Source organism: Rhinatrema bivittatum, chromosome 4, assembly GCF_901001135.1.
Source record: "Rhinatrema bivittatum chromosome 4, aRhiBiv1.1, whole genome shotgun sequence".
Taxonomy (NCBI): domain Eukaryota; kingdom Metazoa; phylum Chordata; class Amphibia; order Gymnophiona; family Rhinatrematidae; genus Rhinatrema; species Rhinatrema bivittatum.
Window position 1 is genome coordinate 381,591,227 of NC_042618.1, and position 15,906 is coordinate 381,607,132.

Genomic DNA, 15,906 nt, shown 5'->3' on the forward strand with positions numbered 1-15,906 from the left:
AAGCCGGAGGCCCCAAAAATAAAAAAAATTAAAAAATCTTAAAAAAAAAAAAATCTGCCTGCAGGTTGGAAAACGGATGCTCAATTTTGCCGGCGTCCATTTTCTGAACCCGTGGCTGTCAGCAGGTTCAAAAACCGACGCCGGTAAAATTAAGCGTCGGCTGTCAAACCCGCTGAAAGCCGCCGCTTCTGCCAATAAGGAAGCGCTAAGGATGCGCTTGTGTCCCTAGCACCTCCTTTTTACCGCGGGCCTTCATTTGCATAGAGAATCGCGTGCCCGGGAGAGCGGGCGCTCTCTTCGGAGCGCCGGCTCTCCCGCACATTTTACTGAATCGGCCCGAATGAAAGCAAAGAAAAAAGAGTGACCCTACCTTTTAAAGTAATTTCTAGAATGTTTTTATTTATCTGCTTCGCAGCTTCATGTAATGGATACCAGCAATTCTCATTTGCTTCATTAAAGGCAGATAGGTGTGTGCTCAACTCCAGTAAAGCTTTTTCTTGGCCTGTAAAACATCAAATTACCTATAAAGGCACTAAAATCTCCATCACTGTGGTTTCTAACATATTAGACAAACCAAACTGTTTTAGGTACCATAAATCCTGTTTTGGAGGGCACAGGGGTGGATTAGGTAAGCTTTTGAGGTCTTTTCTAGCTCAATCTTCCTTTTTTGGGGGATGGTCCAGTAGTTTCCTTCTGTTTATTTTGAACTATCAGCTCAGTCAGAACCAGGGCTCAGATCTTGCACCATAAACTTTCATTCTCAATGACCCAATGATTTTTTTTCCCTAGTCTTTATCCCTCCTAACTCATCTGATTGCTTCTGCATCATTTCTAGCTAGCCTGGGGAGTAGAAGTCTTGATTTAGGAATCAAACCCACATGGCAGTGTGCAGTGATACCACTGAGCCATCCCTTGTATTTTTTTTATGATTATGAAACTGGTAAAAAAAATGTTGGGTCTGGCATATAACATAAAGAAAGATATAGCACAGGTGATATCTTGCTTAAAGAAAGGTTTCAAAAACTGTATTTCCAATTTCCCCCTCAGATTCATGAGTTCCCAGAGGTGTTGGGAAGTACCACATGGCAGCCACAGTAACAAAAGGAACAAAGACAGGGAGGAAGAGGGACATGGAGAAGCAATTCAGGAAGCTACCAAAAATCCATGCACCAGCCGTATTCATATGCTTAACAGATGCATTCTGCAGTATATTTAGTCTAGTTTTACTTATATTTATTCATGTGTTTTAGAAAAATATCAGACTTTATCTATCTTTCCTCATTTGTAAGTGATATAGGTATGTATGTTAATACTTAACTGTCCGTATTGCTGCTACTATCTTCTCATGTTCAGGGCTCAAGAAAAGGGTGCTGCAAAAAAATTGACAAATTCTATTTTTATAACAGTTATGGGAAAGTAACACAATATTTCAATATAGATAGAAACTGAAATACAGTAGAATAAGTCTGATATAAAAACAAGCTTCATCAATAGTGATGGGCAGCCCAAATATTTTTGATTTTGTTTTTCATTTCAGAGGAGGTGTTCAGCAAGTTAACTAATGCAACTTAATTTGCCTCCAAACCAGAGTTCTTTCACAGAAGAAAAGAACAGATGGATAACATTTAATGAAGGTGAATGACTTACAAGTTTGTTTTTCCATTTAATTTTAATGTTTATTTCAGTTCAGCTACTGCATTACAACATTTGGCAGTTCAGGGAGGGTCCTGGACTGATCTGGCTAGATTCAAGGAAAGGAAATTATCAGGTAATAACAAATTTCTTCTTCCTCTTCATCCAACTAGATCAGTCTAGACGAATGGATATACCCAAGCTACTCCTGAATCAGGCAGAATACTTCCAAACCCACTCTCAACACCTCAAAGGTAAAGGATAGGATACTGCCTCCCTAGCTCTTACATCCAAACAGTAATGCTTAAAAAATGAATGCAAAGACTACCATACAAATCTATGCTCTACAAATCTCAGAGGAAGAGACTAAGCGGAGCTCTGCTCATGAGACTATGCCCTGCTGGGTAAAAATGTACCTTTCTCAGTGTAAGCTGCTGTAATTAACTCCTTAATTCAATGGGCTCTGGTTTCTAATTCTCCCTTCTTTGATCCACAGAACAAAAGAAAAAGATGATCTGATTTCCTGAAACTCTTCATTAATGAATTCTCCTTACATCTAAACAATGAAGTTGAGAATAGACTCCTTCATCCGAATCTCTACTGAAGGAGAGCAAACAGTTCCCGGTTAAAGTGAAATGGCTGACACCACCTTTGGAAGAAATAAAGGTGCCATATGAATCTTCACCACATCCTTAGCAAACACTAAAAATGGTTCCCTACAAAAAAAGAACCCGTAACTCCGAAATCCCTCTAGCTGAACAGATGGCCACCAAAAATACAGCTTTCAGAGTGTGAAGTTTAAGAGACATCTGTTTGATAGGCTCAAATGGAGAATGTCAGAAAAGACAGAACCAAATTTAAATTCGCCGGAGGAATATTTATTTATTTGTTTATTTAAAAGGTTTTTATTTCACGCACCCTCCAAAGTAGAATCTTATACCGGAGCTCTAATATGTTTGACTCCTCTAAGAAAATGAGAAACATCCAGAAGAGAGTATAAGGGCCTCTCCAACACTTTACCTCTTGACATGGGGATCTGGGCTTGGCAATCAGATGGAAGGTGCTTACTTGGAGAGGCAGGGTGCAGACATGATGGCAAGGTCAGGAGCCGGAGAATCACCAGGAGAAACATGTGGAACAAATACGCTAGAACTGGACACAAGCAGGACACTGAAGACTGAACTGTGAAGCAAGAAACTGTTATGTGCAGGAGTGCTACACATAAATACAAGTGCAGGAATCTTGGAACATGAATACATTTGCAGGAATTTTGGAACAGGATGCTTTAACCAAAAGAAGGCTTGGATTCTTAGATAAGGCAAGGCTTTGATACTTAGACAAAAACAAGGCTTGGGTATTTAGACAAGAAAAGGCTTGGAAATCAGGAAACAAATAAATAGCGCTTCTACAAGGCAGATGCCAATATGATTGTGGAACCAGCACTGTGTGTTATCTGAGCATGCCTTATATACTGTTGGGAATAAAGGGCAAATCCAGTGCTGGTTCAATTGGATGGCTGTAGGGGCATGTCTGATTCTCCCAGAAACAGAACAAAAATATTAGACCTCCTGAGAAAGCCAGCAGCCTCTCCAGCAGGTTCACAATCTAGATATCCCAGAGTTGTGGGTTCAATTCCATTGACCCTGACACCTCTATAGCAAAATATAGCTGCTACCTGAACCTTTATGAATTTAGCACTAGCATTTTAGTCAAACCTTCCAGCACAAGTTCCAAAATGTAGGGAATTGAGGTGTCTTTGGGCACAATTTGTCTATCCAATCACCAATGTTCACAAATCTGCCATATTCTCATACAAGTAGAATCTATATGGGTAGAAATCCCATGTGTGTTGCGTAAGAGTATAGTGATAGGAGTATACTATCATCAATCTGGCCAAAATGATCAGACAGATGATGAAATGCTAAGAGAGAGCAGGGAAGCTAACCAATTTGGGAGTGCAGTAATAATGTGAGATTTCAATTACCCCAATATTGACTGGGTAAACATAACATCAGGACATGCTAGAGACATAAAATTCTTCAATGGAATAAACAACTGTTTCATGGAGCAATTGGTTCAGGAACAAATGAGAGAGGGAGATATTTTAGATTTCATTTTTAGTGGAATGCAGGATTTGGTGAGAGAGGTAACGGTGGTGGGGCCACTTGGCAATAATGATCATAACATGATCAAATTTGAATTAATGACTGGAAGGGGGACAATATGTAAATCTACAGCTCTAACACTGAGGGGCGGATTTTAAAACCCCTGCGCGCCGGCGTGCCTATTTTGCATAGGCCACCAGCGCGCGCAGAGCCCTGGGACGCGCGTAAGTCCCGGGGCTTCCTGGCGGGGGCGTGGCATTTCGGGGGCGGCGACGTGGGCGTGGTTTCGGCCCGGGGGCGATCCGGGGGCATGGCCGCGGCCTCCGGAACAGCCCCCAGGACCGGACCACGGAGCGGGGCAGCCGGCTGATGCGCGCAAAGTTACGCCTGCTGAAAGCAGGCGTAACTTTGCCAACAAAGGTAAGGGGGGGATTTAGATAGGGCCGGGGGGGTGGGTTAGGTAGGGGAAGGGAGGGGAAGGTGGGGGGAGGGTGAAGGAAAGTTCCCTCCGAGGCCGCTCCGAAATCGGAGGGAACAGGCAGCGCGCGCTGGGCTTGGCGCGCGCAGGTTGCACAAATGTGCACCCCCTTGCGTGCGCCAACCCCGGATTTTATAAGATACGCGCAGCTACGTGCGAATCTTATAAAATCCAGCGTACTTTTGTTTGCGCCTGCTGTGCGAACAAAACTATGCGCTCGTGCAAGTATTTAAAATCTGCCCCAAAGTTTTCAAAAGGGAAACTGATAAAATGAGGAAAATAGTTATACTGAAAGGTGCAGCTGCAAAGGTTAAAAGTGTACAACATGCATGGTCACTGTTTAAAAATACAATCTTAGAAGTGCAGTCCAGATGTATTCCATGTTTTAAGAAAGGTGGGAGGAAGGCAAAATGATTACCAGCATGGATAAAAGGTGATGTGAAAGAGTCCATTTTAACCAAAAAAAAATCCTTCAAAAATTGGAAGAAGAATCCATCTGAAGGAAATAGGAAAAAGCATAAGCATTGTCAAGTGTAAAACATTGATAAGGCAGACTAAGAGAAAACTTGAAATGAAGGTGGCCATGGAGGCAAAGACTCATAATAAAAACTTTTAAAATATATCTGAAGCAAGAAACCTGTGAGGGAGTCAGTTGGACCATTAGATGATCAAGGGTTTAAAGGGGCTCTTAGGGAAGATACGGCCATTGCAGAAAGACTAAATTAATTTTTTGCTTCTGTGTTAAGTAATGAGGATGTTGGAGAGATACCGGTTCCTGAGATGGTTTTCAAAGGTGATGATTCAGATGAACTGAACCAAATCACTATGAACCTGGAAGATGTAGTAGGCCAGATTGATGAACTAAAGAGTAGCCAATAACCTGGACCGGATGGGATGCACCCCATGGTTATGAAGGAACTAAAAAATGAAATTTCAGCTCTATTAGTTAACATTTGTAACCTATCATTAAAATCATCCATTGTACCTGAAGACTGGCAGGTGTCATTGTAACCCCAATATTTAAGAAGGGCTCCAGCAGCGATCCAGGAAACTATAGACCAGTGAGCCTGACTTCAGTGCTGGGAAAAATAGTGGAAACTGTTCTAAAGATCAAAATCACAGAGCATATAGAAAGACATGGTTTAATGGAACACAGTTATCATGGATTTACCCAAGGCAAGTCTTGCCTCACAAATCTGCTTCATTTTGTTGAAGGGGTTAATAAACGTGGATAAATGTGAGCCAATAGATGTAGTATATTTGGATTTTCAGAAGGCGATTGACAAAGTCCCTCATGAGAGGCTTCTAAGGAAACTAGGGATAGGAGGCAGTGTCCTTTCATGGATTACAAACAGGAAACAGAGAGTAGGATTAAATGGTCAATTTTCTCAGTGGAAAAGTATAAACAGTGGAGTGCGTCAAGGCTTAGACCGGTGCTTTTCAATATATTTACAAATTATCTGGAAAGGAATACGACAAGTGAGGTAATCAAGTTTGAAAATGATACAAAATTATTCAGAGTAGTTACATCACAAGCAGACTGTGATAAAATGCAGGAGGACCTTGTGAGACTGGAAGATTGGGTATCCAAATGGCAGATGAAATTTAAAGTGGACAAGTGCAAGGTATTGCATTATAGGGAAAAATAATCCATGCTGCTGTAGTTAGTTACATGATGTTAGGTTCTATATTAGGAGCTACCTCCCAGGAAAAAGATCTAGGCGTCATAGTAGATAATACATTGAAATCATCGGCTCAGTGTGCTGCGGCTATGAAAAAAGCAAACAGAATGTTAGGAATTAATAGGAAGGGAATGATGAATAAAATGGAAAATGTCATAATGCCTCTGTATTGCTCCATAGTGAGTCCGCACCTTGAGTACTGTGTACAATTCTGGTCGCTGCATCTCAAAATGATATAGTTGTGATGGAGAAGGTACACAGAAGGGCGACCAAAATGATAAAGGGGATGGAACAGCTCTCCTATGAGGAAAAGCTAATCAACTTGGAGAAGAGACAGCGTACAGGGGATATGATAGAGGTCTTTAAACTCAGGAGAGGTCTAGAATGGATAAATGTGAATCTATTATTTACTCTTTCAGATAATAGAAGGACAAGGGGGCACTCCATGAAGTTAGCGAGTAGCACATTTAAAACTAATCAGAGAAAATTCTTTTTCACTCAATGCACAATTAAGTGCTGGAATTTGTTGCCAAAGGATGTGGTTAGTGTAGTTGGATTCAAAAAAGATTTAGATAAGTTCTTGGAGGAGAAGTCCATTAACTGATATTAATCAAGTTGTCTTAGAGAAAAGCCACTGCTAATACTGGCAATAGTAGCATGGAATCTACTTTGTAGGGATATGAATCGTTTATCTGACGATTGAAAATATCGTCCGATATTTTCAATATCGTTAGATATCGGGGGGGTCCCCGATAGCGCTAGGAAACCCCATGATTAATTTAGTGGGTTTTCTTATTGTTATGGGGGGGTGGGGGGCGCGGGAAGAAAGGACACAACCTAAAAACACAACCTGACCCTTTAAAATGAGTTTGTTAGTATCCCCCCACCCTCCGGACTCCCCCCCCCCAAATTTTTAAATACCTGGTGGTCCAGCAGGGGTCCCGGGAGCATTCTCTCGTGCTCGGGCTGTCGGCTACCACTAATCAAAATGGCGCCGATGGCTCTTTGCTCTTACCATGTGACAGGGGCTATCGGTGCCTTTGGTCGGCCCCTGTCACATGGAAGGTGCACTGGATGGCCTGCGCCATTTTTAAAGATGGCGCCGGCCGTCCATTGCTCCTACCATGTGACAGGGACCGGCCAATGGCACGGATACCCTGTCACATGCTAAGGGCAAAGGGCCATCGGCGCCATTTTGTTTACTGGCAGCCGACGGCCCGAGCACGGGAGAATGCTCCCAGGACCCCCGCTGGACCACCAGAGCTGGCTGTATTTTTTGGTTATCGGCTCGGGCGCAGCCGATAAAAAAAAACCCGATCGGACTGCAAGATAAAAATTTCATGATGTGAATCGGAACCGGAATCCGAACCAATACTGGTTCAGAGACACATCTCTACTACTTTGTGTTTTGGTACTTGCCAGCTACTTGTAGCCTGAATTGGCCACTGTTGGAAACAGGATACTGGGCTTGATAGACCCTTGGTCTGATCCAGTATGGCAATTTCTTATGTTCTTAAGTCAAAGAGATGGAAAGCTTTCTGGCACTTAGGAGAGTAGTCACCATTTCTTGTGAATATCCTTTTTTTTTTGTCAAGCTCGCCATCTGAAGGGCCAGGGTGTAATAAAAAAACAATCCGAATTTTCATAAAACAGTGGCCCCTGAGACAGAAGTTGCTCATGGTGTTGAAATTGCAATGGCTCCTCACTTAACCTGATGAGATCAATGTACCATGGGTGCCTTGGTCAATCCGGAGCCATGAGGCTCACCAGACCCCAGAAACCCGAAATCATTTACAGCACTCTGCCCACAAGAGCCCAATTTTATTTATTTATTTATATGCCACCTATGCCAAAGCCCTAAGCAATGGGCAGTAAAAACATATATAACAAAAAAATGCACATCAAGACAACTATAACACCATAGACCAATGTAAACCTGTAAACTCTTACCTACCTCATACCAAAAGAGGAAAGATGTATAGCATACCTTCCAATGACCAGTTTTGAATCAGACCCATGCAGATCCAATGAACCCTGAACTATCCTTTGACTGAAAAAATGGAGGGCTTTTGCATTCTGCCTAGTCACCATCAGATCCATCACGGATTCTTCCCATCTGCATACAATCTGATTGAATACCTCCCTGGACAGGGTCTATTTTCTGGGATCTATGAGATTGTGGCTGAGAGAGTCCACGTGAATATTCTCCATTTTAGCAATGTGTGACTCTGAAATGGCTCTTATGTTCTCTTCCACCTAACTTATCAATATGTCCATCTTTTCTGACATCTGAGAACTCTTGGTGCCTCCCTGATGATTCCCATATGACATTTGGCATAGTACTGTCTGACAAGATCTTATCTGTTTGACCAAGTTGCAAAACATAGGAGAGCCAACTGGATGGTTCAAGTCTTCAAACAATTGATAGACCAATGGGTCTACCATTTTGACTAAACTCCCTGAGTCACCTGCCCTAGGCAATGTGCTTGCCATCCTAACAGGCTAGCGTCCATTGTCACCCAGGATGTTGTGTTGAGGTCTACCCCATTTTCTTAAATTCAGGATATTCAGCCAATACTGCAGAATCTTTCTCACATAATCTGGAACTGGGAGCCTTACTAAGTAGATATGCAATTGAAGATTCCATCTGGACAACAACGCTTTCTAGAGAGGCCTCATGTGAGCCCTCTCCCAAGGGACTAGATCCAGTGCCACCACCATGGAACCCAAGAGATTAAGTTAACCCCAGACTGTCAGATTCCTGCACCTCAGCATGGAAAGTACATGCTGTTGAAGTTTCTGAATCCTTTGCATCATCAAACGAACACAATCCATCTTCATGTTGAACATAGCTCCCAAATATTCCAGGGACTGAGCGGGAAATAAACTGCTTTTGGAGAAGTTCTCTACTCATCCCATCCCAATTCCTGCAACTAATTGTGTGGCTGTTACACTCTCTTGAACTAGTTTTGCCCAAATCAATTAACTGTCCAGATAAGGCTGAATCAAAATTCCTTCCTGGCACAGTGCCACCACCACTACTACCATAACCTTTGAAAAGGTAATAGGAACTGTGGCCAAACCAAACAGCAGAGCCTGAAACTGAAAATGACCTCTAAGTACCACATAACAAAAATACTTCTGATGACAATGTATTATCAGGATGTGCACATAAGCTTCAGTCAAATCAGAGGATGTCAGGAATTCTCCTTGACTCACCACCAGCATGATGGACTTCATTTCCATCCAGAAATGTGAAATTCTCAAGGATCTGTTAAACCTGTTTAGATCCAGAATAGAACAAAAGAGACCTATTTTCTTTGGAACATCAAAATACTGGCCCTGACCTCACTGGTTTCTCAGAACCAGTACCACTGCATTCATGAGAATACAATGATGTGCTGTCTTTATTGCATTCCTTTTTTGAACAGAATGACAAGAGGAAACCATTAAAACATTTGAAATAGGGTGGGAAAATTCCAAGATGTAGCCATCCTGTATTATTTCTAAGACTTACTGATCTGAGATAATTTGGACCCAACTCCAATAGGAGAATGCCTGTCAAGTTCTATCTTCTGAACTGAAGAGTGGGCCCCCCCCCCTCCTCCAAACTTCTCTGGGAACTACGAAAAGGCCCTATAGGCTGGGAGCTCCATGTTTGCTGCCTCTTATGGAAGAGCAAAAGGCCTGAAACCAGCTATACTACCTAGCCCTCTGATTGCCTGTTGTCCACTCGTTTGCACCTTTTGTAATCTCAAAACCTATTCTGGGTTTGCACTGCATGGGATGTCCCCCTAGATCTATCTTCTGGGAATCTAGGCACTTGGAATTTCACAAAATCTTTGCCATCTTCTCCAGGTCTTTGCCAAACTAAAGATTCCATTTAGAGAACAACTTTGTCAAATTGGTCATAGAAATAGAATCTGTTGATCACTTCTGTAGCCACAGAAGTCTTCCAGCTGCCACAATGGAAGCCATAGCCCTAGCTGTGGCACACATCAAATCAAAGGAGGTGTCAGCTAAAAAAAAGCTGCTCCTGGTTCTATTAGATATCCCTCTGCCATAGAAGAGTGATCACTCTCTATGGTTTGATCTTGATGGTGCTGTGTCAAACGCAAGGAAGACCTTGCTACAAAACAGGCTCACCGGTTTATAGTTTCCCGGATCACCCCTGGATCCCTTTTTAAATATAAGGGCTACATTAGCCACCTTCCAATCTTCAGGTACATCAGATGATTTTAATGATAGGTAACAAATGAATTGATATAGGTTTGAAATTTCATCTTTTAGTTCTTTCAGAACCCTGGGGTGTATACCATCCAGTCCAGGTGATTTACTACTCTTCAGTTTGTCAATCAGAGCTACCACATCTTCCAGGTTCACCGTTATTTGATTCAGTTGATCTGAATCATTACCCATGAAAATTTTCTCTGGAATGGGTATCTCTCCAACATCCTCTTCAGTAACCATCGAAGCAAAGAAATCGTTTAATCTTTCCGCGATGACCTTATCTTCTCTATTTCCCTTTAACCCCTTGATCATCCAATGGTCCAAACGACTCCCTCGCAGGCTTTCTGCTTCAGATATATTTAAATAATATGATGGCGATATTTAGATTGTTATGAATCAGAAGGTGGACCCCTGTTCCAAGGTAGGGCTAGTGCTACCAAAGAGAGAATCAACCTTCTTAGGTCCCTACCGTCGGAGGGCAAGGCCTGGTGAATCAGCAGCTGAATGAAGACTTCGCCCTGGAAGCTCGTGGTCCCCCCAGGAGGAGCCCGTAGGGACCTGGGTCGCTGAGACTTAGGAGACTCACTGAAGACTGAAGATAGGTCTGGATGCAGGCACCTCCTGCAGGTCATGGATTCCAGACAGCTGGCGCCTCCAGCAGGTTGTAGTCAGTCCCGGAGTCGAAGCCGAAGAATGGTCAGGAGCCGGTTCAATGGTCGAATCCAAGAGAGGGGTCGAGAGCCAGTCCAGGAGCAAGACAGGAGAGTGATCCAAAGCCAGTCCAGGAGCAGACCAGGAGAAGGGTCAGAAGCCGGTCCAGGGTCGAGCCAAGAGAAGAACGGAAGCCGGTCCAAAGTCAGATGCCAAGAACCAGTCCAACAAAGGAGGGGAGAAGGAGCAGGACGAAGAACAGGAACAAAACCAGGAGCAGGGTTGGTTGGGAGGTGAGGGGGGGGCGTGGCCACAGCGGAAGATGGCTGCTTGAACATGGAGCTCCGTTCTCCCCCGAGCTGCAATTAAGACAGACAGCTTGCTAACCCCACGAAACTCCACAAAAAATAGTGATCTGTAATTCGGATGCCATCATGTCTCAGATCGCTAAAAAAAAGACTCCCAATCTCAGGCAGTTCTCCTACAAACCCGGGGAGGACGATCCAGGGCCTAGTGCAGCAGTGAGCCGGGGAGTGGAGCACATGGCGTCTGGTGCAGCTGTGGAGGCCCTGGGGTTGGAGGTGGGTGGCATTCCCTCTTGGGAGGAGTTTAGAACATGGTTTAAATAAGAACTGAAATGTCTGCTTTTAAACAAGAAATGAGAGAATTAATAACAGACATGAAAGAAGAAATCTCTAGCCTTGGCAGGAGAGTGGATGAGTGCGATATGAGACAGGATGCACAGGACACTAAGGGGGTCATTTTTCAAAATGCAGTAAGGCGTTTTCGCATGCGTTAAGGGCTTATCGCATGCGAAAAGCCCCGTTTTCGCATGCGATAGGCCTTTAACGCATGCAAAAATGTGTTTACCGCATGCGATCGCAGCATATCGTATGGTGCGATGCAATTTCTAAAAATAGGAGGAGAGTGGGCTGGGTTAGCCTGTCTGCGAAGAGCTATTGCACAGCCATAACTACACCTCTTTCAAATGTGTTAGGCTGTGTCCTGTAAGGCTTATTTCAGACAATTTGTGAGAGAGAGAGAGAGAGAGAGAGAGAGAGAGAGAGAGTGGCCATAATATCATGGCCCATAGGCAGGTATTTGTATCCCTAGGGTAGGCCCACCTAGTAACTTGAGGTGGGGATTAGGTAAGTGTGTAGGGGGTTAGGGGCCACTTTGACATGCTACGTGACACCTACGAACAGAACAGTGGTCTCTTGTGAAGATTTGCTGGCCTTTGGAGTGAGGAAACTCACTCCAAGATGAGATTTGGGCAATGTTCTCTCAACCTAGCTTGAGGTCCCCCAGTGGTTGAATGCAGGAAATACAACAGGTCTGGCACTTATCGCAGAATCTGAAATGGTATCACAATTTGCACTAACTTAGCTCTTCACACAGGTAATTAGCACAAATTGCAATAAATACTATATTAGCATAAAACACACCCTTTTGCTATCACATGCAGTACTTACCGCATTTTGATAAATCCAGGCCTAAATTTGATCAAGTGGATAGTCACATGGCTGAACTACAACAGGAAAATTCTGCTCTCCTCCTAAAAGTGGAGGATCTAGAGAATAGGGGGCGCAGAAACAATTTAAGAATCAGAGGAGTGCCAGAAACAGAGGAATATAAAGATGCAGTAGAAGTGGTAAAAAACATATGTGGCTTCATATTGTTACAGGCAGATACAATTAGTCCGGGACAGAGTTCACAGGAAATTTTGCTGGAGAGGGCGCAACGCACCTTGGGCCCCAGAATCGATGATCGCCCTCGGGATATGTTTCATAGATTTCCAGTTAAAGAGCAAGTGCTTGCAATTGCCCATAAGCAACAAAGCTGGTTGTGGGAAAATCACTCCATCTCCATATTATCAGATCTTTCCCCCATGACACGGAAAAAAAGAGCAGAATTTAAAGACGCCACAGCTGTAATGCGGAAGGAGGGGATCAGATATAGATGGCTGTTTCCTTTTGGTCTGGCGCTGACCATACAGGGAGTTACATCCACGGTTCAAAAGGCAGAGGAAGCAGAACGTATATTGATAGAAGCTGGCTTTATGATCCAGAAGCCTAGACAGCCGACCAGGGCACCTACTGCGGGACGGCTGGTGACGTCACGATGGCAGCGAGTGGGGAAAAACAGCAAGCGGCTTCAGCGTCAATCTGGTGACTTTACAATGGGCAAAGCCAACAGCGGAGGATATGTGAAGTCCTTAATTTGTTCTTCAGGACTGAGATTGGTGGCACATTGTGCTGGTGACCTCTTTGTCTGCAGGGAGGATGTTTTTTGTGCTGTGACAGTTCTTTTTGTTTCAGGTCACAGAACTTGGTTTCCATGGGAACAGCACTTGTTTCGCAGTTCTACTAGGGGTTGTAAAATGTTTTTCATATGCATTAAGAGTGGTTGTGAGGCTTGGGGGGGGGGGGCATGTTTCAGTGCTTTCATAGCTCTCCCCTCTGGCTGCGTGGGTAGCTTGGCTATGGCCACATAGCGCACATATTAGGGTTTGGGGAAATGGACTGAGATCAGTACTACCTAATTTTGCTCCACAGAATATGCGAGCTGGCAGGTTCTTTTATGAAAGTCTCCATGTATTTTTGACCTTCTTTCGATCCCTTTTTAATTTATGTTTAAATTATGATTGAGCAATTATCTATGCTGTCCCTGAATGTTAAAGGGCTTAATAGCCCGAGGAAACACCAGTTTCTGCGTGCTGACATTCTCCGTTCAGGGGCAGCTATTATATTATTACAAGAGACGCATTTGCGGAAACGCTATGAATCCCTTCTACAGTGGTCCCTGTTCCCTACACAATATTTTGCAGCGGCCACCAGTCAGGATAAATATACAGGTGTGGCTATTCTGCTGCACAAGGATTTTCAGGGTGTTATACAACAACATTTTTCTGATCCAGAGGGGCGATATGTCATGGTACAATTTCAGCTTGAAGGTGTTACGTATACCCTGGTTAATGTCTATGCACCAGTGCAGGGTCAACCTATCTTTTACACTGCATTGGGTCACTACCTACAGCAGGCAGTTGAAGGCCATTTGGTATTAGTTGGTGACTTTAATTTGACGCTGGATCCCAAGGGTAGTAGCTCGGGCGCAGGTACAGCCAGAGCGCGGGTAAAGAAACTAATGGAAAAATGGAAGCTTATAGATGACTAGAGGTTCCAGTACCCCCATAGCCGAAATTATACCTTTTTTTCTAAACCCCACCAGTCCTATTCTAGGTTGGACTTTTTCCTTTTAGATAAATGTTTGTTACCACAATATTGCAAGGCTGATATTCATCCGATCACATGGTCGGATCATGCCCCAGTTGAGCTTATCTTGTATGGTTCTACCAAACAAGACAGGGGGGGGGGCGCTTCTGGACTCTCAATAACTCGTTATTGGGGGACGAACATTACTGGAACTGCAAGGGGAAATTAAAGAATATATTAATTTTAATGTACAGGATGACATTAACCCTTCAATGGTTTGGGAAGGCCTTAAAGCAGTAATTAGGGGTCGATTAATAGCAAGGGCGTCCTATGTGAAAAAGATTAGGCTACACAAATAACAGCAGCTCCGGTGAGAGATCCTGGATCTGAAACGAATCCATAAACAAACCTTGAATAAGGCCTGTTATGCTAAGCTCCTGCAGGCTAGATCTGAACTCTCACCTCTCGAGTTAGAAACTATAGCTTTTCAACTGCAGAGCCTACAACAGGAACGATTTGAAGGTGGGAATAAGGCAGGTCGCTGTTTGGCTCGATACTTGCACAAATGAGTAGCCCAGCGGCAAATTACACAAATTAAATCAGAAAGGGGCACTTTGCTCACTAAGCCGGAGAATATGCGGCAAAGATTCATGGAATTCTACAGGGCCCTTTATATCGCAGATCCCCTGATTCTAACTGATTGTATTGACCAGTATCTGCAGGACATAACTCTCCATGGAATATCTGATCTTGAAAGGCAGTTTTTTGATAAAGATATTACGGAACAGGAAATAGTACAGGTGATTAAGGGGTTAAAAGTCAACAAGGCACCCGGGCTTGACGGGTACAGAACCCTATTCTACAAAAAATTTGTCACCCTAATCATTCCCTTATTGCAGGAATGGTTCAACTCATTGAAGTCTGGAAATCCTCTTACGATTAGTGCCAATGTAGCTGGGATTTCTATACTGGCCAAGCCGGGACGGGACCCGGCTGTGTGTGGATCATACAGACCTATCTCCTTGATCAATATTGACCTAAAGATTTTTGCTAAGATCCTTGCAAATAGACTAAAGAGGGTCATGACCAAACTAGTACATCTGGACCAGACGGGGTTCATATCGGGCCGTATGATGGCAGACAATGTCAGGAAGGTAGTGAACCTCATCTGGTCGGTACAGAGGCAGGGGACCCCAGCAGTATTATTGTCTATAGATGCTGAGAAGGCCTTTGATATGGTCCACTGGCCATATCTTTTCAGTGTCTTGAGGAAAATGAACTTTGGTGACTCTTTTTTGGCATGGTTAATGGTATATACTCGGAACCTCTGCCCATCCAGCGAGGTACACAGCAGGGGTGTCCCCTTTCGCCACTTCTTTTTGCCCTTTTTTTTAGAACCCTTAGCTCATCATATACGTGCCTCAGGTGATATTCATGGGTTCACTTGGGATCGTCAGAGCACAAAATAGCTATGTTTGCGGATGATGTCCTATTTACCCTCACTAAACCAGATCTTTCACTCCCAGGGACAATTGCAGTGCTGCAAGACTTTAGTAAAGTCTCCGGGTTCAGATTAAACCTCGAAAAATCTGAAGTGCTCAATTTAACTTTAGGAGACGAACAGAGGGCGCGTTTGCAGTCCAAACTTCCCTTTAAGTGGGCGGCACATCACATTAAATACTTGGGTATATGTATTGGCAAGAATTATGGGGACCTCCTGGAATTGACCTATAAACCCCTCTGGCAAACACTAAGGAATTGGACATTTGATCTGGCCTCTCCCTCTCATGGTTGGGGCGGATAGCTGCAGTAAAAATGAATCTCTTATCACGGCTTTTGTATCTATTCCAGTCACTTCCTATATCTATCCCCAATAACATGCTGAAATGTTGGCAAAGGCGTGTTTTTAACTATAT

General features: G+C 43.6%; 1 protein-coding gene across 2 annotated transcripts in view; it reads right to left on the bottom strand.

Annotated features, from left to right (window-relative positions):
* The window catches only part of ASB14 (ankyrin repeat and SOCS box containing 14), a 66,368-nt gene that overhangs the window by 30,625 nt on the left and 19,837 nt on the right, over nt 1-15,906 (bottom strand). For both annotated transcript variants that reach the window (XM_029600927.1, XM_029600928.1), the window contains exons 3-4: nt 1,318-1,370; nt 371-502 (exon numbers count right to left, since the gene is read on the bottom strand). In XM_029600927.1, the coding sequence (XP_029456787.1) occupies nt 371-502; nt 1,318-1,370 (185 nt within the window). The remainder of the gene's footprint in view (nt 1-370; nt 503-1,317; nt 1,371-15,906) is intronic.